At 49.1% G+C, this 25,689-nt stretch overlaps 1 protein-coding gene across 1 annotated transcript in view; it reads left to right on the forward strand.

Moving 5' to 3' along the window:
* The first annotated feature begins 2,484 nt into the window (after nucleotides 1-2,484).
* GCH1 (GTP cyclohydrolase 1) overlaps nucleotides 2,485-25,689 on the forward strand; it is a 47,570-nt gene continuing 24,365 nt past the window's right edge. The window contains exons 1-2 of the mRNA XM_088475380.1: nucleotides 2,485-3,496; nucleotides 25,249-25,358. Of these exons, the coding sequence (XP_088331506.1) occupies nucleotides 3,163-3,496; nucleotides 25,249-25,358 (444 nt within the window). The 5' untranslated portion in view covers nucleotides 2,485-3,162. The remainder of the gene's footprint in view (nucleotides 3,497-25,248; nucleotides 25,359-25,689) is intronic.

Raw genomic sequence — 25,689 nt, forward strand, 5'->3', positions numbered from 1 at the left:
CTCAGCTACACAGTGCCCCCATTCACCTGAGCCTCAGCTACTAATTGCCCCCATCCACCTGAGCCTCCACTGCACAGTGCCCCCATTCACCTGACCCATTGCTATACAGTGCCGCCATTCACCTGAGTCTCCACTAAACATTGCTGCAAGTCACCTGAGCCTCAGCTACACAGTGCCTCCATTCATCTAACCTTCCACTATACTGTCCAGTATGGCCCTCTTACATGGTATGGCCCTCTTACACGGTATGGCCCTCTTACACGGTATGGTCCTCTTACACGGTATGGCCCTCTTACACGGTATGGCCCTCTTACACGGTATGGTGTCGGCTGATGCTGTGAATATTTGTATGTGTCTGGATCACAATTCTTGAGAGAGGACCAATTAAAGGTCTGAAACGTCGACATACTGTATCTGCAACCATTTATGACAAGACGAGATATTAAAGATATATGAAGCTGTACTGTATCTAGTCTGGTGAGTACCCTCTTATGATATCATCATAGATGTATCTATTTGATCTTTATATATATATATATATATATATACAGTATATGTGTGTGTGTGTGTCGCAGGGGCATAGCCAAAACTTTGAGTACCCCACATTCTCAAGTGGCCCCTATCCCCTTCTAGAGGGAGACTTCTCCCCACAGCAGTGGTTTATTTTCTGTGCCATGGTAATGACCTAGTACACATTAACCACACATTGCCCCCAGTTCTTTTTATGTCACAATGAAGTGCCCCGAGTTAGCAATATGCCACATTGTAGTGCCATACTTACCTATTTTAATTAACTCCTCTTTGGGAGAAACCATTAGGCCCCACCCACATCATGGCAAAATGCGCAGTTTGTGGGTCCACGAGGAGGGGGCAGCGTTAAATGATGCGGTTTGTATCATTTTACCCCCGCTGCCATTCCGCCACCTGACTAAGAAGTGGGCGGGAAGCAAGAGATCCGCCTACACTTCTGGGTGTGTGTGGGGGGGGGTTACCTGACCCCGCTATATCACCCACATTAATGCACGCTCATAACTATTCCACGCTTGCATCCTCTTTTTCAAAAAGAGAGCCTGATACAGAGTTGTACAACTAATATGCACATGCAGCAGGAGGCGTCTTCTGCGAGACCATCGCCCATCTGAGTGACCCCGAGGTCACACTGCCCCTCGCACCTCCGTAGCCGAGGCCAGGAAGTCTGCGTCGGAATATTCAAAATTTATATTTACACAAGTGAAATGATAGTCCTATTCACCGTACACGTCATGGAGGGCTTGTCATGGACTGCATCACGTATGACGTGCCTACATGCACCTGGCTAGTTTTAAATCCTCTCTGGAAAGTCAAAGGCTGAGCTATTACCTGCAAAACCCTACATGCACCCTCCTATACTGTATGTATTACATATGGGCATTACATATGCCATAAATATAAGGCATGAGCTGGCAACCCCGGGAGCGGATGTAGTCATGAAGATTAGTGACAATGTCGACATTCATAATCTTCACACCAGGTCGATTAAAATGTGGACACCTGAAAAATGTCGACAGTAAAAAAAATAGAGTTAGTGTCACCATTAGGGTTAGAATCAAAGTAAAAACACATTGCCGACACGTCACTAATGTCGACATAATGATCATGGTGACAATCTCCTGTCAACCTAATGAATGTCGACATCCAGACCGGAGACATGATACACCGAACACATTGAGTTGAGGATCATTAGGAATGAAATGAAAAATGAAATAAAACATAATAACAGCTTTGCAGGTCTGCCAGGGTCAGGCTCATCCAGTCTGAAGACATTTGGGCAGCAGTCACAACTGGATGTGACTCCCTACAATCCCTACACAGAGCTGATTGTCCTACAAGGGCATTCGGAATATTACGGCTCCCGTGCATTCATTGTGGAGATGACAGAAAACTATCACAGGGGGTTCAGCACCACGGACAGAGCCAGCACTCATCCACCCCACGTGTCCCGGCCTCGTCTGCTGGGCTGAGAACACATGCACTCCCTACTGCAGAGTACCAGCGTTCATACAGACCACACAGCAGCACCATGCAATGAGATAGGAGGCAAGCACAAGGCTATAATAATATACTACAATTATGCAAGAGACGACTTGCTCAATAGCCACGGGAATTCCCAGTACCTTTTATTGCACAATATAAAATGACCCTTATTTGCTGAGATACATGATGGCCAGTCCCTAGGAAGAAATACAGGGAGGCATTCGGCTGCGCTACGCCCGGGGAGCAGATCCCTCAGCCAGATCTCCTGCTCTGTGTCCAATGCATGCTCCTTCTATGTAATAAATGTAATTCCTTCCTGTGATCAGGCTCTGGGCACTATCTCCGGAGCTCCCTCCCAGCTCCCCCCCTTCTATCCTCTTACCAGCAGCCTCTGACGCACGCAGCGCCCCAGCCAACCAGCGGCCTCTAGGAGGAGGGCCGGAGAGGCAGCTGCATAAAAGTAGGCGCAGATCCGTGTAGAGAAAGAAAGCGATTTGTGCGCGACTATCTGCTGAGTGCGTGTGTCCAGCCTGGCTATCGTCTCTGCAGGCACAGGTGAGAGCGCTCTGGCTGCATCCACAGGAAGGTTTCCCTTTGCATTACCAGCTCTGCCACCAGACCAAGGACTTCCTCAGTGCAATCACTGAGTGCATCCTCCACTTCCAAGCAACTGCATTTCCCGACTGCAACTTGCAGGACTCACATCCTCAGACCTACATTGCACTATCCAGACTATACCTGAGTCAGCTGTCAGCCTTGGGAGCCCATCTCCCAGCTTTGCACACTATGTCACTGAAGGGTATTAAGGTAGTATCTGTAGAAGAATAGTGTCCCATACAGTGAGTGCTCTGAGTAGTAGTGCACATACCCTGGTTGGACTGATCACCTGATGTGTGTCTCCTGAGATCTCCTACAGGGGGGAGAGAGTTTAGTATTTGTCTGGAGACAGCAGGTGACATTGCCTATCGGTGTGCATCCTGATCCTGTCACATGCTGAGTTATTACAGGTATCTGACTATGAACTTTCCTAAGTGACTTTTTGCAACTGGGGAACGGTCACCTGAAAGAGGACATCTTGTTGGAGAGTGGTTTCCACTAGGGAGCAGAGATCACCCTCCTGCATAAAGCCACCAGTACAGTTCTGCAGTCATGGATCCCGCCAAGGCGAGGGCATTGCCAGAGAAGAAGCCAATGAATTGCAATGGTTTCGTGGCTGAGGAGAAGAAGGACTCTCCCGCAGCGTTGAGCCTTGTGGATCTGGGTAGACCTGGGGTCAGCACGCCACCACTGGACAGCTGGAGAGAAGAAAGGACCCGCAGTGAAGAAGACAACGAACTGCACCTCCCCTCCCTGGCAGCAGCCTACGGCACCATCCTGAGGTCACTGGGTGAGGACCCGGGTAGGCAGGGGCTGCTGAAAACCCCCTGGAGAGCTGCCACAGCCATGCAGTACTTCACCAAGGGCTACCAGGAGACCATATCGGGTGAGTACTTCATCATAGCGCTGTCTCAGGTAAGCTGTAGCTCTGCAGCCACTGTGGGACTACTACAGAGTCCAGCATGTCTTGCCAGCTGCCACAGGGCACAGTTTGCCTAAGCCTGCCCCAGGGAATACACCGCAGCATTAAGATGAATAGATTCTAACATTGAATGTTATTTTTAAAAGTATTGAATGTACTTATAAGTATGTCTTGTCTAATTGCTCATTCCCTTGCCAGATCATCATGTCGTGCTAATTACTATACATGTAAAACCTACATTTTACACAACAATTTTTTTCTTTTTACACAATATATGAATTTCACGGTTCTTCACATAACATAAGATCATGGACCATGGACAGGACATGGAGAAACTTTTGCACAAGAGTTTTGTACAGTTGGGGCCCCTGGTGTGCGGTGATACTATTTTATTATGTCTCCTATTTCCTTCCACTCCTGCAAATCATACAGAAGCTCTGCTATTCTATGCGCAATATGCTGGCACTGTATAGCATGTTAGTAAATATATTAGTAACGCAGTGACCGTGCTGTGTTATGCAGCGCATTATAGATTATCACAACTAACATAAGCCACCAATGTCGGTGCCTAATTCTACGTTCCTGGTGGCCTTTTTTTCTCTAATAGGAGCAAAAGTTTCCTTGAGGTTTTTTATTACGAACATATAAATCCTACCCTATATTTATCCACTTTCTTTAGACACTATCTAGTAGAGTATACATAGCACCTGCCTCTATTCTGAGGCTCCTGCCATGTCTGGGTGGTTAGCTGTAGTGAGTCCTCAGCTAGTCCAGTCGGCGCCCTCCGCCATGTCATCTCGCCAGCGTATTGCGATTGAACAGAGCAGTGCAAAAATCTTGTCTTACTATTCTGATCAAACCCAATGACGCCGGGCTTGTGATGTAGGGGCCGAACATGGACCAAAAACAGGCTACAGCTGGCCCCAATGATGGAGGACCTCCAAGAGAGGGACGCACAATATGCAGTTTTCTATAGCAAATGTTTAAGTACAGAATAGCGGTTATTAAGGTCAATTTTGTACATATAGCCCTTAGAGAATAAAGAAAATCTCCACTTAAATAGATGTTTGTTATAAAAATTACTTTAGGTGTTTGGGAACGTAAAGGTCATTTTCTAAATATTATTTATAATGCTTCTGTTGCATTATGGTTGAAAACCAGAATTTGCATTTATTAGTAATTAGGATTAAAGGGTCTTTACATTTTCAATATCAATTTTATTAAATCTCCCTTCCCAGCATTAGTAATTTAGGAGAAATCTGTACTTTTGATACACCTTTGGAAATATGTTTCTTAAGTATCTCCTTCCATGAGCTGGAGCCCCGGCAAAATGGCTGCATTCATCATGTCTCCGGCAAAATGGCTGCATTCATCATGTTTCCGGCAAAATGGCTGCATTAATCATGTCACCGGCAAAATGGCTGCATTCATCATGGCTCCGGCAAAATGGCTGAATTCGTCGTGTAATACAGAAGCAGGTGGGAGCGGAGTGTGGGGGGTGCAGGGAAGCGGGGCAGCATCAACGTCCGTACCCCATATTTTGCATTGTGGCCTCGTCATGCACCGTTCCACACTTGGATTATTATTTCAAATATATTCTTACTGCATTAAATTGATGTAGCGTTCTCCTGTTTCCTAATCTGTTGTTTCCAAACTGCACTTTATATGAGGAAGAATAACAAAAGAAAAGAAAAACTTGTAGCTAGCCCCCACCCATGTACCATATCCAATCTTATACACATAATACAGAGAACAAGGAGGAGACGTGAAGTACCAACTCGGCAACTGCTCAGGATGATGGGAGATGTAGTCCATGACAGTCTCACCCCTGATACCTTGTGTAATAGAGAAATAACCAGTGTATAGAGGGAACTTTCATGTGGCTGCTGCCAAACTACAATTCCCATCATCCTCTAACCAGTGTCTGGTTTGCTGGCTGTCTGAGTCGCTTCCACTTGCCAACCGCCTGCAGGTTGTAGACCTCTGCCCTTGATCAATAGACTGTACTGATACAAGATCTACATCGGAGCTGGTTACATTTTAACCTGACAAGGCATCGGTGTGAGTCGCTGATCAATACAGTAAGTTATAGGGCTGCTTTAGACAGAGTTAGTTATAAGTAAACATTACTGCATCACAGTAGGTAAAAGCGATATTGTCGCCAGGATTCTGAAGTCCCGGGGGTCCCGATGCAGAGCTGCTCGCAAATCAGGCGTAATGTACTTTTAAAATAAAGCGGGTGGTGTATCAAGGCTTTGAGAGAGATAAAATGAAGAGATAAAGTGAAGAAAGCGATGAAGCACCCACCATTCAGCTCCTAACTGTCAAGTTACAGGTTGTATTTGGAAAATGATAGTTAGGAACTGATTGGTTGGTACTTTATCTCTCTCCAGCTGTTGATAAATCTCCCCCCAAAGTTGCACACCAAAGTAGCATATCTAAGCCCATATGCTGAGGCGGATGCATCGCGAGATACGTGCAGGTCTCCACCAGTCGCATATGCGCCCGGTTTACGCCAGGTGTACGTCACAGTCTTAAACCAACATTTTTAACCAATGATTGCAACATATGCATTCGCTACTAGGCATCAATAGAATTAGGGGTCTATGTACTATGGACCTGATTCAGACCCGCTCGCAAGCGGGTCGATAGTGGTGCATTGCGCACGCAAGCCCCGTAGCGAGTGAGAAATTCACTCGTTCCGGGGCTCGGTACAAACGGGGCGGCTGTCGATGTTGATCGACAGCTCGCCCTGTCTTGTAGGGGGGTTGGCTGGACAAACGGAGGCGTTCCTTAAGGAACGCCTGCCGTTTGTGGGCGGCCCTACTGACATCACCAGTGATGTCAGTAGTGAGCTTCCTGCTCTATAAGAGCAGGAAGCTCTCTGGGGTTTGCGGGAACGAGACCCTACCACAATGGTCTTGTCCCAAGCCCGATGGTCACGATGGTCGCTCGCAAAAGCTGTTTGTGGTCACCAACAGCTTAGCGAGCGGCCAGGAGGCCGGGTTTTAAAAAAATAGGGGCCGCCCTGATTCAGAGCGAGCGCTCGCTTTTTGCGAGCGGCTCTGAATCAGGCCCTATGTTCATAATACTATGTACTGTGGATGGAGATAAAGTACCAACCAATCAGCTCCTAACTGTCACTTTACAGACTGTGTTTAAAAAATGACTGGAGGTGATTGGTTGGCACTTTATCTCTCTCCAAGGCTTAGTACATAGACCATAGATCAATAGTAGTTTGCCGGCAAACTTGGGGGAGCTGTGACGCACTGCAAGCGTACCTAAGTCCCCTCTCACTAACATAGACATCACCAGACGCTGGGTTTCATCCCTGGTAATGCTCTGCCAGGCCTCTACTGCAAATGTCTTCAGTTCCTGCTTTTTCTTGGGGCATTTTCCCTTCAGTTTTGTCTTCATCAAGTGAAATGCATGCTCAATCGGATTCAGGTCAGGGGATTGACTTGGCCATTGCATAACATTCCACTTTTTAGCCTTAAAAAACTATTTGGTTGCTTTTGCAATATGCTTCGGGTCATTGTCCATCTGCACTGTGAAGCACCGTCCAATGAGTTCTGAAGCATTTGACTGAATAGGAGCATATAATATTGCCCGAAACACTTCAGAATTCATTGTGCTGTTTTTGTCAGCAGTCACATCATCAATAAATACAAGGGAACCAGTTCCATTGGCAGCCATACATGCCCACACCATGACACTACCACCACCCTGCTTCACTGATGAGGTGGTATGTTTTGAATCATGAGCAGTTCCTTTCCTTCTCCATACTCTTCTCTTCCCATCACTCTGGTACAAGTTGATCTTTGTCTCATCTGTCCATAGGATGTTGTTCCAGAACTGTAATGGCTTTTTTAGATGTTGTTTGGCAAACTCTAATCTGGTCTTCCTGTTTTTGTGGCTCACCAATGGTTTATATCTTGTGGTGAACCCTCTATATTCACTCTTGTGAAGTCTTCTCTTGATTGTTGACTTTGACACATATACACCTACCTCCTGGAGAGTGTTCTTGATTTGGCCAACTGTTGTGAAGGGGTTTTTCTTCACCAGGGAAATAATTCTTCTGTCATCCACCACAGTTGTTTTCCGTGGTCTTCCGGGTCTTTTGGTGTTGCTGAGCTCTTCTGTGTGTTCTTTCTTTTTAAGAATGTTCCATACAGCTGTTTTGGCCACACCTAATGTTTTTGCTATCTCTCTGATGGGTTTGTTTTGTTTTTTCAGCCTAATGATGGCTTGCTTCACTGATAGTGACAGCTCTTTGGATCTCATATTGAGAATCGACAGCAACTGATACCAAATGCAAATGTCACACCTAGAATCAAGTCCAGACCTTTTACCTGCTTAATTGATAATGAAATAACGAGGGAATAGCCCACACCTGTCCATGAAATAGCTTTTGAGTTGATAGTCCCATTACTTTTGGCCCCTTAAAAAGTGGGAGGCACATATAGAAACCGTTGTAATTCCTACACCGTTCACCTGATTTGGATGTAATTACCCTCAAATTAAATCTGAAAGTCTGCAGGTAAAGCACATCTTGTTTGTTTCATTTCAAAGCCATTGTGGTCGTGAATAGAGGCCAAAATATGAAAATTCTGTCAATGTCCCAATATTTATGCACCTGACTGTATATGTATATTGTGTACCGGTATTAACCAGTTTTATTATTGCTACATGGAATGCTATTGTTATATACATTAAATCCTTTTCATCCTTTTAAATATTGCATTGTGTTTATATACATTTATATACACCATAGAGGTACTATGGGAAGCGCCAGAGGCTTTGTTGTGTATTCATCTATTGTCTTAGGGAAGGTGAGCCCTCATTTTTTTCCCTCACAGGCAGCACCCCATATGACCGAGAGATACAAGCGCTACCTTCATACTTTTTCTCTTTTAGTACATAGACCCCTTAAATCTTAATACAGCAGAAACAATCCTCTGTCTCGTGTAATGAAAAAAAAAAGAAAAGTAGAATGATACGTTGCCGTAGGCAGCCTGTGATACCTCAGCTGAGGGCTCTGTAGTGCTGAAGGTGGCAGCCTGTGATACCTCAGCTGAGGGCTCTGTAGTGCTGAAGGTGGCAGACAGGGAACCAGGCTGCCAAGATCACATAAAACAGTAGAAGGAGACAGACACGCTCTGGGGAAGATGGGGGTGGGGGTGAACTGATGAATCTCTACATCAGAGAAAGGAAAGACTGAGATTTGGGTGGACACACATGAAATATATATACTAGCTGTTGTTCATTGCTTTGCCCGCCGTGAATTCTGCCAACATTTTTTTTATTTGTAGTTTAGTTGCATTGCTTTGCATAGGGGGCCCTGGAGCGGGAGTATCCCACGTGACCAGCAGCGCTATACAGACTGGGGGCAGCAGCGTCTTCACCCACCTCTCACACCAATGTCACTGTGTGCCCTGTGCACAGACTGCTATGTAACCTCTCCTATTCACCCACCACTCACACCAATGTCACTGTGTGCCCTGTGCACAGACTGCTATGTAACCTCTCCTATTCACCCACCTCTCACACCAATGTCACTGTGTGCCCTGTGCACAGGCTGCTATGTAACCTCTCCTATTCACCCACCTCTCATACCAATGTCACTGTGTGCCCTGTGCACAGACTGCTATGTAACCTCTCCTATTCACCCACCACACACACCAATGTCACTGTGTGCCCTGTGCACAGATTGCTATGTAGCCTCTCCTATTCACCCACCACTCACACCAATGTCACTGTGTGCCCTGTGCACAGGCTGCTATGTAACCTCTCCTAATCACCCACCTCTCATACCAATGTCACTGTGTGCCCTGTGCACAGGCTGCTATGTAACCTCTCCTATTCACCCACCTCTCATACCAATGTCACTGTGTGCCCTGTGCACAGACTGCTATGTAACCTCTCCTATTCACCCACCTCTCATACCAATGTCACTGTGTGCCCTGTGCACAGGCTGCTATGTAACCTCTCCTATTCACCCACCTCTCATACCAATGTCACTGTGTGCCCTGTGCACAGGCTGCTATGTAACCTCTCCTATTCACCCACCTCTCATACCAATGTCACTGTGTGCCCTGTGCACAGACTGCTATGTAACCTCTCCTATTCACCCACCTCTCATACCAATGTCACTGTGTGCCCTGTGCACAGGCTGCTATGTAACCTCTCCTATTCACCCACCTCTCATACCAATGTCACTGTGTGCCCTGTGCACAGACTGCTATGTAACCTCTCCTATTCACCCACCTCTCATACCAATGTCACTGTGTGCCCTGTGCACAGGCTGCTATGTAACCTCTCCTATTCACCCACCTCTCATACCAATGTCACTGTGTGCCCTGTGCACAGACTGCTATGTAACCTCTCCTATTCACCCACCACACACACCAATTTCACTGTGTGTCCTGTGCACAGACTGCTATGTAACCTCTCCTATTCACCCACCTCTCATACCAATGTCACTGTGTGCCCTGTGCACAGGCTGCTATGTAACCTCTCCTATTCACCCACCACTCACACCAATGTCACTGTGTGCCCTGTGCACAGATTGCTATGTAGCCTATCCTATTCACCCACCACTCACACCAATGTCACTGTGTATCCTGTGCACAGACTGCTATGTAGCCTCTCCTATTCACCCACCACTCACACCAATGTCACTGTGTGCCCTGTGCAGAGACTGCTATGTAACCTCTCCTATTCACCCACCACTCACACCAATGTCACTGTGTGCTCTGTGCACAGACTGCTATGTAACCTCTCCTATTCACCCACCACTAACACCAATGTCACTGTGTGCTCTGTGTACAGACTGCTATGTAACCTCTCCTATTCACCCACCACTCACACCTATGTCACTGTGTGCCCTGTGCAGAGACTGCTGTGTAACCTCTCCTAGTCACCCACCACTCACACCAGTGTCACTGTGTGCCCTGTGCACAGACTGCTATGTAACCTATCCTATTCACCCACCTCTCACACCTATGTCACTGTGTGCCCTGTGCACAGACAGCCTCTCTCTCACTCCCCCTCGTAACAGCCCCCTCCATCACAGCCCCTGGTTTCCCCCTCATCACAGCTCCTCCATCACAGTCCCTCATATCCCCCTCATCAGTCACTTCCATCACAGCCCCTCATATCCCCTCTTCCTCCCCCTCCATCACAACCCCTCATATCCCCTCATCCTCCCCCTCCATCACTGCCCCTCTGACTCCCCCCATAACAGTCTCCTACATCACAACCTCCTACTCAGACTCAGGGCTGCTGAGAGCCGCGCAGGGCCCGGGGGAAGGGGGCGTGACCAAATCGCGGGAGGCATGGCCACGCCCCCTTAGGCTTAAAAAATTTGCATATAAATCATTTTTCAGCACCGCTGCGCTCTAGGGAAGCGGGCGCTGTGTGACCCTCAGCTCCGTGGCATGCCATGGGGGGCGTTCTCAGTGTGATCGCTCCCCCCACAGGCATAGGAGACTGTCTTGGCTGCTGCTTATCAGCCGAGTGCAGTCTCCCACTGCAGCCCAGCACATAGCAGCATGTGCTGGGCTGCAGTGAGTTATGAGGGAGTGGGGGCTGTGCCGGATCCGGGTGCCCGCCGGGCACCCCCAGCAAGCCCGGGCAAACAGTACCCACTCCCCCCGCCTCCCCTGCTCATACTTACCTGCTGGCTCCAATAGCGGCAGTAGAGTACTGTCGGCAGGGGACAGCTCTGGCAGCAAAGTTGGCGGTCGCCCTCCTGAGCGCTGCGGCGTGACTGCGCAGGCAGCTGTGACAGTCTGCCCGGAGGCCGCTTTACATGTCACTGGCTGGGTCAGGGTGCCCTCCTCTAGGTGGCGCCCTGCGTAACAAATGTATATGTAAAACCTCCCTCCCTGCAAAATCTGGTCGCCAGGCTGCAAAATTTGGTCGCCATGGCGACCTGGCCCCCGGGATTTGTCGAGCCCTGACTCACACCAATGTCACTGTGTGCCCTGTGCACAGACTGCTATGTAACCTCTCCTATTCACCCACCACTCACACCAATGTCACTGTGTGCCCTGTGCACAGACTGCTATGTAACCTCTCCTATTCACCCACCACTCACACCAATGTCACTGTGTGCCCTGTGCACAGACTGCTATGTAACCTCTCCTATTCACCCACCACTCACACCAATGTCATTGTGTGCCCTGTGCACAGACTGCTATGTAACCTATTCTATTCATGTGACCGGTAGCACAAAGCACCTCTCCCCCCCACCCCTTACCGGCCGCACTCATGGTGCCGCACCTATCTCCCCAATGTCACTATGTGCTCTGTGCACGGACTGCTATGTAGCCTATTCTATTCATATGACCGGGACTTAGAACAAACAGACACAACGTTCCTATTATATTAGTATAGATAAGGGAGGCACGCTATGTAGGCTTTATCTTATGGATCGATGTGCTGATTTTCTTAAATTAGACAAAGTAGTCCTGAAATCAGCACGGGTAGGTGAGGCTCCACTGACTTCCAAACTTACCAGAGAACTATTAAATTCCTAAAGGACTCAATTGATCCTGAATGAATTTCAGAGCCGGCGGCTGCTAGGGGCGTCTGGACTTCAGCCGACCTCTCTAATTAAGCCCCTATTTCCGCCTGACCGTCCAACAGTTGGATCCATCCAGTTTGGCCAGCGCAGCGTATGGACAAATTGAATACAGGTTCTGGATCCCACGGTGTGGCTCATTTGTTGGTTAGCGGCAATGGTACCATGACCACGTGACGAGATGAGCAGCAGAATGTTGGGTCGGAACAGTTTTCTGTTACATACAGAAGATTCATCTTTTATTTGAATGCTGCGTCCAACAGAGGTGGACAAACTGTGGTAGTCTGGCTTTAGGAGGACTACAGAACCCAGCAATACCCATTGATAAATTTATTTTGCTGATGAAAGTGGGAAACCTTTAATTTACCTTCTTTGCTTTAACAGAAATGTATTTTAAAGTAATACTTTCTCCCCAACTTTTCCTCAGACGCTTCACCTTACGGGTGTTATAGTGAGATTCACCTTGCTGGAGCACTCCCAGAGAATGAGAGTGTTTCTATATAGAGCGTTGTATGTAAATTCCCCATCTCTCAGACCCTGCATCAGTAGTGCCCCATCCATCTCTCCGCACATCCTTTCATCCTCCTGTCACTTCCCAGTCAGCCTCATAAATGGCTTTGTGTGTGTGCTCTATGCTGCCCGGCACCTGGTGTCTGGCGTATGTCTCGCTGGATGTATGCAGGTGTAAGCTCTTAGCACTGCCTGATAATCATATTAAATAGGTGACGTAAACAGCTACACTAACCATCAACAATCATTTCAATCCTAGTCATTTTTAATACTTTAACAAGCAGTCCTCTTAAAGCATGATGGACGATGTATACCAATGGCGCCTGCCAGACGTGATTCTCGTCATCGCGGTCTCTTACCTGCCCGTGTCTCCCATTGTTTTTGGTAGAACTAGTAGTATTTCTCGGGGGTCCAGGAGGACTATCACTATCAGAAATCCAGGAGACGTGCAGATCGTCGGCATATACAGGTTGAGTCTCCCATATCCAAATATTCCGAAATACGGAATATTTTTAGCGTGACTGAGATAGTGAAACCTTTCATTTTTTTGATGGTTCAATGTACGCAAACTTTGTTTAAAGCACAAAATTATTAAAAATAAAGTATAAAATGACCTATAGGCTGTGTGTATAAGGTGTATAAGAAACATAAATGAATTTCATGTATGTACACAAACTTTGGGCCTGATTCAGAGCCGCTCGCGCTGTGCGTTCGCAAGCGGCCCGATGTTCTGCGTATGCGTACGCTTCGTTGTGCGCGAACTACACACTGCGTTTGCAACCCTCTCGCTCGCCCATCAAAGACAGCCCAGAGTAATGAGTGACAGGAGAGGCCGTTTGTGGGTGGTAACAGGGGCAGGACACTAATAACGGGAGGTTGGAGATGCGAACGCAGGCGTGCCTGTGTTTCAACGCCATTTTATTAGAGGCGTGCATAATTAACAGGCAGCGTCATAGTACACGTCACTTGCCATTTTTTTACACTGATTTCCTCGTAATGCTTGCGGCAGGGTAAAGCTACCTCAAGCGCTGCGTTCACATCCGATGGTGCTCGATGTACCAATGTTTTAATACACTTCCAGGAGATGATGTGTGCTGGGGCGCGGCTCTGCCTGTGCGATGATGCGTACGCATACACAAAGTGGCCGCTTGCGAAGACATGGTGGGCGTGCTAATGCCTTGGCGAGCGATCGCTTTCCGTGGCGTCACTTTGAAAAATTTGCATACGCATCTAGCGAGCGTACGCAGATAGCGAACGGGTCTGAATCAGGCCCTTTGTTTGAGCCACAAGATGATTGAAAATACTGTATAAAATGACCTGCAGGCTGTGTGTATAAGGTGTATATGATACATAAATGCATTCTGTGTTTAGATTTGGGCCCTAATCATAACACATTTCATTATTAAATGCAAATATTCCAAAATACGGAAAATATTCCGATATCCAAAATACCCCTGGTCCCAAGCATTTTTGATTTGGGAGACTCAACCTGTATATTCTAAAGTATCATTACAAATTTTATTCCACCTTTGGATGTCTTCACTGGTTTATGTAATTCCCTGATGCATCCTTTACTAAATGCATGGTGCATTCTGTGCTTTTCAGCCACGTATTTACAGTGTACAACGCAAAGATGCTCTCTAGTTACAACTAATGCAGCCACCTACATGCATAACCGGATCATCCATTACATGGGTATTGGGGGGGGGGGAGTGCAATGGTGTATTTATCATGGGTGCAGAGCGTATAGTGCTCACATGCTCATTTTGCAAGAGAGGCCCGGTGCCACACACTCTACTCCCAGGACAGAGCAATTAGTTACTGCGGCACCTCCTCTATGCTTGCGTCCATCAGCACCGTCATTCAGACGATATCGTTAGGCACCGTACAGGACCTGTGCCAGAGTCATTGATTTCTTACGTCATATTTAGGCAGAAAATGGCGCTGCTCGGAGCAAGTAAGGGTGGTGGCCCTCTGACATGTGACCCCAAAGCTCTTAAAACACCCCTAGTGGGGCCCATATTAGAGTAACCTGTTTTTAGGGGGGAATTGTTTTGGTTTTTTTTACAAATGGCATTATGGCCCCATAATGTATTAAGACAGCTCTGACTGTATAGTTGAAATGCATGGGTAAGAAGCACAGAATGAAGCTGGCGAATGAGAGCGAAGAATATTGTAAAAGTGTCAGGGTGAGATGCACAAGCCAAAAACTTAAAGATAGTTGTTTGATATTTCCCTTTAAACCAGGGTTTTTCGCCTTCAGTCCTCAAGTATCCCCAGCAGGACAAGTTTTAAGGATGTGTGGGTGGAAAATAGGTTAACTCACCTGTGAATGGTTACATAAATACTGAAAACATGGCCTGTCGGTGGTACTTGAGGACTGGAGTTGAAAACACAAGCCGAAATCGGCCAACCCTTCTATGTTTAGGACAGATGAACGTTCTCTCAAGAGCCTATGAGTTTGGGAGTTTACTTAAATAAAATTGGGTTTTCCTTTATGGAAGAAAGACAAAACCGACAACTCGTCACTAAAGTTGTCCATGGACAGTAGGCAACCATCGATGGTGATCGTTATACCAGTCAATGACTGGGGTCCAAAGGTTATTTCCCAGGTCTTCTTCCCTGGGTGCATGCACGGTCACGATTTCCTTCCATCACTTGATAGAAACCATAAAAATTACGTAAATATTGGTTATTTAGATGTACTGCATGCCATAGGCGAGGATTTCCTAATCGATGGTGAGTTTTCAAGGCTTTCTCTATATCCAATTTTCTCTCTCAATTGATTGACTCAGATGGATGGCTAGCCCCAGACTAACCCCTTCCCTCCGTCTCAGGGCTTAGAGTGACCTAGCAGCTGCCAGTAAGCAGGCACAGCACATCAGGAGGCCATGACAGCACTCATTAGAGCACGGGCACTGTTTTGTGATGTCAGATCTGTGTCCCTGATTCTGACATTGTAATGGACATCAGAAGACGATGGTTAGCAACCATCGATGTTCACGGCTTGTCAGATTTGTTTCTTCTATTTGTTGCAGGGATCACGATGGTTGCCACTATTGTGTGTTTTGTTGAAGCGGTGTCTGCAGCCCAGCACTTTTGCGTATGTGCAAATTTATGGCAGTGACTGCGCATGCACTCAAAATAACCATTGATGTTGTACCTTGCGATGGTCACATAACCATCGCATGGCCTGTCATTATGGCATGTAACCAAACCTGCCACTGTTCATTCCATAGTTTGACACATAGGAGGTGAGACTGGCCTGATGTTCCATGGCCGATCAATATTTTTTATCCAATTCCCTTTCCCTACCTTTAGGGAAGGCCATCGATGTATAACCACCATTGATGGTTTCCACTAATGGTCAACGGTTTTGTCATTGATAGTGGGGTCTGCTGTTCCTTCGCCATCGATGACTGAGAGCACAGCAATGTCTTCTCTTCTTCCGTTGCAGGGGCCATGCTGCCCCCCTTCCCTGACGGGCCTGCCATGCTCCGCACATAACTGTGCCCCCCAATGCAACTATAAGCCGCTGCTCCCCAAAATGGTCAACATGCAATAGGTGAACAGGTGCAAAAGGTCGACAGGGTTAAAAGGTCTATCGGTTCATGTGGTCGACACAAAAATGGTGGACACATTTTTTTATTTTATTTTAACCCTAACCCCCTCCCCCTAGTGCCTAACCCTCACCCTAACTCCTAACCTTAAAAATGTTTGTTGGATGACAAAAAGTTGCCAATTCTTTTTCGACCATTGCTGAGTTGACCATATGAACCTGTCGACCTTTTAACCCTGTTGCCCTATTGTCAGTCGATCTTTTGTCCATGTCAACCTATTTGGTGTCAACCTATTACTTGCCACCCTTCTAACTATCATCCGTAAAATTGTAGGGATGGGCGTTGATCCCTGATCTTTACAAAGATCGATTTCCAGGCCCCGTAAGTCACTTACAGCAGCGATATAATTACCTGCTCCCCGGCAGTGAGTGTCTTGTGTAGACACCTCCTGCAGGATTGCATATTTTAGCATGCTTGCTGCGTACAAGGATTTAGCGGCGGTGCCATTGCCGTCCACCTCTGAATAAGCCCCAGAGATTGCAGATACATTTCTAAGTGTGTAAATATTATATAGCTCAGCATCTGGGTGCAGCTTGAAGTCTCATTGAAAAAATTTGAAGGAGAAGATGGAGAATTCCAGGCTACACACCATGGGGAAAGTGTGCAAATCATTCTCTCAAAAGAGAAGGGACTTCGGGGTAATTCCTTTTTCTACTTCAGGGTCCATAGGGTATCCACAGGATACCTTGGGTATAGGTGTGACGTCAGTCGCTGGGCACCATAGAGTTAAGCTTTTCAGCCTCCCAGGATGCACTAGGGTCCCCCTCCTATACCCCGCCCCCGAACCAAGGCACCCCAGTTGAGTTTGGTGCCCGGCCGGCGTCGGGTGCACCTGTCGGAGTGGGGGCTAGAAGAGCCCCTGAAGCTTTCTTCAGTGCAGCTGTGGCTGCACATCTGGATGTACAGCATGGACAGTCAGTCCTGACGTCCATGCTGTCTTCCCTACACCCCCGCCGGTACCAGAACGCCGGTACCGATCCGGGGATGCTGGTGAGCATCTGGGGTCACAGCTAGCGGTGACCCCAGATGTTCCGGACCATGGCCGGATCCAAGGGGGACAAAGGTAAGCAGCGGGGTCCCGCGGTGGGTCCCCGCTGGTCACATGGTCCTAAGTCCCCAGGCAGGGGGCTCCCTGGGGACTGGCTGCAGCATGGAGCCAGGCGACCAACCTGCGCTTTCCACTACCCCCTGGGACAGCGGACCGAAGCAGAGCGGTAGCGCTGCGGCGTCCCAGGGGTTAAATGCATGCCAGGGGAGCGCGCCTTCCCTGTCTCACAGCCGGCGCCTCCCCCGCTGCACACAGCCCTCTCTGCATGCTGCCGACTGGTCCTGTGGCAGCGCTCCTCCCCCAGGCCAGCCTCCTCTCTGCTCCTCGGCGGCCATCTTCTCAGAACGCATGGTGAACGCTGCTGGAAGCGCTGGACGGAAACATCGTGGTCTGGGTCCCCCCGCATACCTCTCCTCCGCTGTGGCTCAGGTCTGTGTATGCAGCTCTGTGTCCTACCAGGCCCTGTGTCTGTGTAGTTGAGTGATCAGCGCTGTTAGTGCAGGAATTGTTATTTCTCTGCATTGTATGTGACTGTGCTAGCGCTGCCTGTAACTTTTCTTCTCTAAACTGTCAGCTTTATTACTGTCCCTGTTCTTTCTGCTAAAGCCCTTGCGGTGCGGTGCTGCAGGGTGGTCTCTCGCCTATTTAATACTTAATTGGTGAGAGAGGTCACATACATGGTGCCATCATGTCTGAAAGTGATTTTCCCCTCCGGCTACAGTGTACCACGTGCAAAGTACCGTTAGCGGAGGGGGAGGGTAGCGCGGAGGGCCTTTGCCGGCAGTGTTTGTCCATGGCGCGGCCTATTACGGTTACAGCACCGGTACAGGAGCCGCCCTGGGCTTGTTTCGCTCAGGCGTTAACAGCTTTAGTGGGTCAGTTAGCTCCGCAGCCCGCGTTTACTCCGATGGGTTTGTCCCAGCAGTCTGTGGTGTCGTCACCCATGCAGGGGTTCCCACGACAATTGGTGGTACCCCACAGTCTCCCTATTTCCCCGCTCCCGGGTTCTCAGGAGCCAGCGTGGGTTAACTCCCTGACGAGTTCTGTACAGCACTTGTCGGATGTGTTGCAAGGGGAGTCTGTGATGTGGCCTCATAAAAGGCCGGTGGTGTCTCTGTCCGCTCCTTATGAGGATGACGAAGGGACGTCTGATGATGGGGAGATTCTGGATCCTTACGATCAGGAACCTCTCCATACTAAGGACGCTGATGCTAAGTCCAAAGTATATATTCCTGGACTTATTCGGGCGGTCCGCACAGCCTTGGTGATTGAGGACGAAGTTCCCCCAGCGGCTAAATCTAAGTATGCCTTTTTCAAAGATGTGAAGGGCGATGCCACAGTCTTTCCTCTTTCGGGTCAGTTGGTGGACCATTTAGAGGAGGCGTGGAAACAACCTGGCAAAAGATACCAGCCGCAGAGACGCCTGGCGGTGGCTTATCCGTTCGCGGATAATTATTTTGCTAAGTGGGAATCTCCTCCACAGGTGGATTCTCACGTGACCCGTCTTGTCCGTAGTGCCACATTGCCGATGCCATCCATGTCCTCCCTTAAGGATGCTACGGACCGCAAGGTAGAAATCTGCCTGAAGTCCGCTTATTCCCTTGCAGGGGGGGCAGCACGGCCGGCTATGGCCATTTGCTGGGTTGCCAGAGCGATGGAGCGCTGGGCGGATTCATTAGAGGCTTCTTTTGAATCCGACTGTCCGGCCGAACAGGCGGAGTTGATTGGCAATCTCCGTGATCCGGCCACCTACATCAACGAGGCGGCTCTAGACATTAGTACTCTGGTGTCTAGAATTTCTTCAGCAGCGGTAGCTGCTCGTCGCACCTTGTGGCTGCGATCCTGGAAGGCGGACGCAGATTCCAAGAAAGGTCTGGAAGCGTTGCCGTTTACCGGAGAAGTTCTCTTCGGTCCGGATCTGGATAAGATTGTGGCCACGCTGGCGGCAGCCAAATCTGCTTGTCTCCCGTCGGCCGCTGCTCCTTCTGGTTCTGGACCATCGTCCTTTCGGTCATCTAGGGCCCAGGGCAGGCCCAAACCACAGTCGTTTCCTCGACAGGCTGGCCCTAAGAAATCGGTCAAGCCCCGGAAGCAGGCATGGAGTACCAGACGTCCGGCCCCCAAGCCAGATGACAAGCCTGCGGCCTGACGGTCCGGGCCTCCCTTTGGGGGATACCAGGGTGGGAGGCCGCCTGCTACAGTTCGCCCAGTGTTGGTCGACCACTACGACAGACACTTGGGTTCTGGAGGTGGTTTCCCACGGATACGCCCTCTCCTTCCGGCACAGACCCCCGGCTCGATTCTTCACCACGGGTCTACCATCAGACCGGAACAAGGCTACGGAGCTGCGGAAGGTATTGCACACTATGCTCCAGGCTGGAGTTATAGTGCCTGTTCCATTCTCCCAGAGGGGCCAGGGTTTCTATTCAAATCTATTTTTGGTACAGAAACCCAATGGGTCATATCGTCCGATTCTCAACCTCAAAGCACTCAACAAGTCTTTGCGGGTCCCGAAGTTTCGGATGGAGACCCTACGGTCCATCATTCTAGCGCTGGAACCTGGGGACTACATGGTGTCATTGGACATACAGGACGCTTACCTGCATGTCCCTATTCTTTTGCGCCATCAACAGTTCCTCAGGTTTGCAATCCGCAGCGACCACTTCCAGTTTCGGGCGTTACCTTTTGGCCTGGCAACAGCACCACGTGTTTTCACCAAGGTGATGGCGGTCATGGCGGCTTCTCGGCGGCTGCAGGGAGTCCGCATGTTGCCGTATTTGGACGACCTGTTATTGGTGGCAGGATCTCCAGAGCTCCTGTTACGCCACTTGGACCTGACCATTGCACTGCTGCAACGGCACGGCTGGCTAATCAACTGGCAGAAGTCCACTCTAATCCCGTCTCGGAGGATTCTGCATCTTGGAGCCTTATTGGACTCGGGAGAGCAAAGGATCTTCGTGACGGAGGACAAGATCTCTGCTTTACAGTCAAGGGTGCGCAGTTGTCTGCACAGCCGCCGGGTGTCCTTACACTCGGCGATGAGGTTACTGGGCTCCATGGTGTCGGTGTTCGACATGGTGGAATACGCCCAGTTTCACTCCAGACCTCTGCAGCACCTGATCCTGTCCAAGTGGAACGGGCTGCCTCAGTCTCTGAAGTTCCGGACGATTGTGCTCACCCCGGAGGTTCGCCTGTCCCTTGCGTGGTGGTTACAGACGACCCACCTCAACAAGGGACGTCCGTTCTGGGTTCCAAATTGGGTCCTGTTGACAACGGACGCCAGTCTTCGGGGCTGGGGAGCAGTTTCGGGTCCACACTTGTTCCAGGGCAGGTGGACGCCGACAGAAGCGGAGCTTCCAATAAATATCTTGGAACTCCGTGCGGTCTTCAATGCTCTCCAGCAGGCACAGCGGTTTCTCCAGGGTCGCCCGGTGCAGGTCCAGTCGGACAACGCTACCACCGTGGCCTACATAAACAGGCAAGGAGGAACTCGCAGTCGGGCGGCTCTCGTAGAGGTCTCTCGGATCCTGGTTTGGGCGGAGCGCAATCTTCCGGCCATATCAGCGGTCTTCATCCCAGGAGTGCTAAATTGGGAGGCGGACTTTCTAAGTCGCCAGGACGTTCATCCGGGGGAATGGTCCCTGCACCCGGACGTTTTTCAACTAATGGTGGACAGGTGGGGTCTTCCAGAAATCGACCTCATGGCGTCCCGGCACAACAACAAGTTGCCGGTGTACGGGTCTCGCACAAGAGACGAAGGGGCGTCTCTGGTGGATGCTCTGTCCGTCCGGTGGACGTTCCGGTTCGCATACCTGTTCCCTCCGGTCTCCCTTCTTCCACGGGTAATCCGGAAATTCAAACAGGAAGGAGGGACGCTCCTGTTGATAGCTCCCGCGTAGCCCAGACGGCACTGGTTCTCAGACCTTCAGGGTCTGTCCGTGGGCAGTCCTCTGCGGTTGTCGCTACGACCGGACCTTCTGTCTCAGGGTCCTTGCCTTCACCCAGACCTGACTCGGCTGTCTTTGACGGCGTGGCTGTTGAGACGGCCATGCTGAGGTCCCGGGGGTTTTCCAGCTCTGTGGTGCGTACCATGTTACGAGCTCGGAAACCGTCTTCCGCGAGGATATACCATCGCGTGTGGCATACGTTCTTCCAGTGGTGTCGACCGAGAGGTTATGCACCGCACGAGTTTCGTCTGTCTCGGATTCTCGCCTTCCTGCAAGCGGGACTAGATCATGGGCTTCGCCTTGCTTCTTTGAAGGTACAGGTTTCGGCCCTATCTGTCTGGTTTCACCGTAGGATTGCTACAATCCCGGATGTGCGCACCTTTATGCAGGGTGTTCTCCGCATTCAGCCGCCCTTTGTTCCACCTGTGGCGCCTTGGGATTTGGCTGTGGTCCTGAGGGCTCCCCAAGGACCGCCGTTTGAACCACTGGGCTCAGTAGATCTTAAATGGCTAACAGCTAAGACTGTTTTCCTTCTGGCCATTGCTTCGGCCAGACGTGTTTCTGAGTTAGGGGCTCTTTCTTGTAGACCCCCTTTCTAGGTTTTTCATGGGAACAGGGCAGTGCTCCGCACTCGGCCCGAGTTTCTTCCCAAAGTTGTTTCCCAGTTTCATGTTAACGAGGAAATAGTTGTTCCGGCCTTTAACTCACCGGGTCTTTCCGTGGGTGAGGCCTCTTTGGATGTTGTGCGGGCCTTAAGGACTTATGTGGACCGCACTTCTTCGTTTAGGAAGTCGGACGCTTTGTTTGTCCTCTATGGCTTCCGTAAAAAGGGTTGGCCTGCTTCAAAGCAAACTTTGGCAGCCTGGATCCGTATGGCTATTTCTGAAGCTTATCTTCATGAAGGCCTACCGGTCCCTCCTTCTCTGAAGGCTCATTCCACTAGGTCTGTGGGTCCTTCGTGGGCAGATCGACGTGGTGCCTCGGCAGTTCAGATCTGCAAGGCTGCTACGTGGTCCTCTGTCCATACCTTCGTCAGGTATTACAGGTTTGACACCTTTGCCTCTCAGGATGCTTCCTTCGGGCGGCGGATTCTCCTTTCTGCACAGGAGCGTCCCCACCCTTAAAGGATACTGCTTTGGGACATCCCCAAGGTATCCTGTGGATACCCTATGGACCCTGAAGTAGAAAATATGAGATATGGTAAGAACTTACCCTTGTTATCTCTATTTCTACGAAGTCCATAGGGTTCCACAGGACTCCCGCCCTGTCGCACCTGTGCTGCAGATGGGCTTTGCTCTGGTCACCGGTTTTCCGTCTCCCTCTGGTGAGAATGTGATTCTTGTATGTGTCCAGATCTTTGTTCTCTCTCTTCCTTCTCCTCCTCCGGCCTAGGGCTTGGTAACTAACTGAGGTGCCTTGGCCCGGGGGCGGGGTATAGGAGGGGGACCTAGTGCATCCTGGAAGGCTGAAAGCTTAACTCTTTGGTGCCCTGCGACTGACGTCACACCTATACCCCAAGGTATCCTGTGGAACCCTATGGACTTCGTAGAAATAGAGATAACAAGGGTAAGTTCTTACCATATCTCATATTATTTTGCAACAGTTGTTTGAATCACTATGTTAAAAAAAACAACTTTGCTCATATTTCTGAGAACGCATCTCATCAATGCACGTTGAACCAGTGATAATCCAGAGGCATGAGGCGAGTCTCTAGTGGCTACAAGATGGCTTCCTCCATTGTGTTTAGTGACACACACGTGCACTTTATGTTCTTTGCTTTTTAAAAACATTGCATTCTAATTTGACTGCTTGATGCTGGCTGACGATCCCACCTCCCTTTATCCGACACGTAAGAAGGAACAAAACGACATTCAAACAGTGATTAACTTAATGAGAGAAGGAAAATGACGCAAATTTGCGTTTCCACGGTTACCTGTGCGAGGCAGACAGGACACAGGAAATTAAACCGTCCTGTTATCACATTCTGTGCTGTTCGTAGATCCGATCGCAGAGGCAGGAAATAACAAGCTGCCGAAATAGCCATTAAATATCAAAAGTCAATATTGTTACCTCGCTGTCGCCACAACCCTCCCCCCCTCCCGCCCAACACCAAAAGCCAACATCTGTTCTGAGCAAACGGCTGGCTGGGGGGATGGAGGAGAGCGCGGGGACAGCGTTATCATTCTGAGCTGGTTGGATGACAGGTGATGACAAGCGACTGTCCTTTCACGAGTCTGTGTGTATAGTATGTGCGCACAGATACATCAGTCACAGAAACAACGCGCCTATGCCGATGAATGCGTATACAATAGTTATTTATATTTATTATTTCTAAAGTACATGAATATCCAGCCATGCCATATATCACTTACTTGCTTTGCGTCCATCCACATAATGAGGTACACAACATTCCCCGTAAATATTGCATATTATACAGCAGATGTCAATTTGCGGCGGATGCACTACACGATCGTCTCACGGTTTTTAATTTTCATTCCATTCGGACAATGGGCCTGATTCATTACCGTACGCAACTTCGAATACGCACGCAATCGGTCGATTGTTGCGTTCTGTGCATGCGTATCAATCGTAGTGTGCATGCGCGAACTAGCTATTGTGATCGGGACTGCGACCGCAGCGACTACGCAGACCCATCGCAGAGTGATTAACAGGAAGCACCGTTTGTGGATGGTGACGGGACAATGGGGGGTGGTCGGGGAAACGCAGTTGTGCCGTTGCAGGGGCACTGCGATAGCCTACGCAGTTTGAGGTCTCATAGCCTGCGTGGTTGTTAGCAATTTCTGAGAAAGGTCAGGGCTTGTGGTTTCGCTATATTCTAAGTATTACGGCTGTGTGTAAGGTAAAGTGGGCGTCCTTATGTAGTGCTGAGTTTGCATTGCGATCGCATTGGATTAGCATGCTATCGCAGCTGAACTGCGTGCGTTCGCATTATTGCGATCCGTAGTGAATCGTTGGGAAAGAAGAAGTTTTTGCTACATAATTCTTTGCTGAAAGCGGGGGTTTGGGGTGTCTTATTTATATTTAAATCTTTGCGCGCTTTCTTTTTTTCTATTACAGCCGCTCATACTGCGCCGTTGCTGGTAGTTCCACAAGCGCCTGCAAACACAAACATTCAATGGCTGACAGAGGATGCTGCGCCATATTTGCCTCTCTGGTGGTCCTTATTTTTAACAGTTAACCAGGAAACCCTTACCAGAGGTGTCGGAAAGAGCCCTAGTGCTACCACGGGGGCCGATGAGTGGGGGTAACTAAGGGACCCCTGGAGTAGCACCAGGATCTTCTAGGCACCAGGCATAACCAAGCTCCCTCATATAGCCGCACCCCACCCAATAGTCTAATTTACCATAATGAGCTCTAGCTGTGTCCACTCCGCTAGCCGTGCCGCCCATGTCCGAGCCCACACAATGACATGGGGCTGCTAGGCTCTTGGATTGGGGGCGGCTTGCTCATTTAAAAAAATAAAAAGATTGAGGGGTCTATTTACTAAGCAGTGTTAGGAAACAGAGTGAAAAGTGATAAGAAACTGATAAGGTTCCAGCCAATCAGATCCCAACTGTCATTTTTCAAACACAGCCTGTGAGATGACAGTTAGGAGCTGATTGGCTGATACCTTATCACTGTCTTATCACTTTTCACTCTGTCTCCTAACACTGCTTAGTAAATAGACCCCTCAGTTGCAAATCGTCAGTATCACCTCCCCTGGCCGGTGGGTCCCAGGTAGACTTTTATAATAATTGTCGCATCCTTACACCAGAGTTTTTCCATCAATTTCAATGTGGTTTCCAGCATAATATTAATACCCTACTGCATGTAAAGAAACACCCCACAAAAAGACACGTTGCCCTTAATGCCTGCTACGTGTGCTCCTGGTGACGGTCGGGTACGGTGAGCTATAACCTGTGTCATAAATGCTCTCTGCTCTGTCTGCAGTATCCAGGTAACACTGAACATTTCTCCAATGAATTCACCTTAATCTATTGCAGACGTGCTGAACGACGCCATCTTCGACGAGGACCACGATGAGATGGTGATCGTGAAGGATATTGACATGTTCTCTATGTGTGAGCATCATTTGGTTCCCTTCGTTGGAAAGGTAAAAATTAGGCACCAGACGGTTTGGTACCTTTGGAGCGGTTAATGCAGCTCCGTGAATGCACCTTCCCCCCCCCCCCCCCGGCCACCGCGCTCGCTCCTCTACAAAGTGACGTTCTTTAGACGTCGAAGTCCTATTAGGCAGCGGGGTTGAAGAAGAAGAACATCCTATGAGAACCAATCGACAGGGCAATATTTCCGCATCCTTGTCGGATACCAAGTGAAACAACATCTGACAGGATGACAAAGATTTTTGGTCAACAGCCTCCAACTTTCCCAACGTTCTGTCGGGTGTTGTTAGTCTGAAAACCTCCATCCATACAGCTCCTGAC

Source organism: Taudactylus pleione, unplaced genomic scaffold (genome assembly GCF_031769625.1).
Source record: "Taudactylus pleione unplaced genomic scaffold, aTauple2 ptg000171l, whole genome shotgun sequence".
Classification (NCBI taxonomy): domain Eukaryota; kingdom Metazoa; phylum Chordata; class Amphibia; order Anura; family Myobatrachidae; genus Taudactylus; species Taudactylus pleione.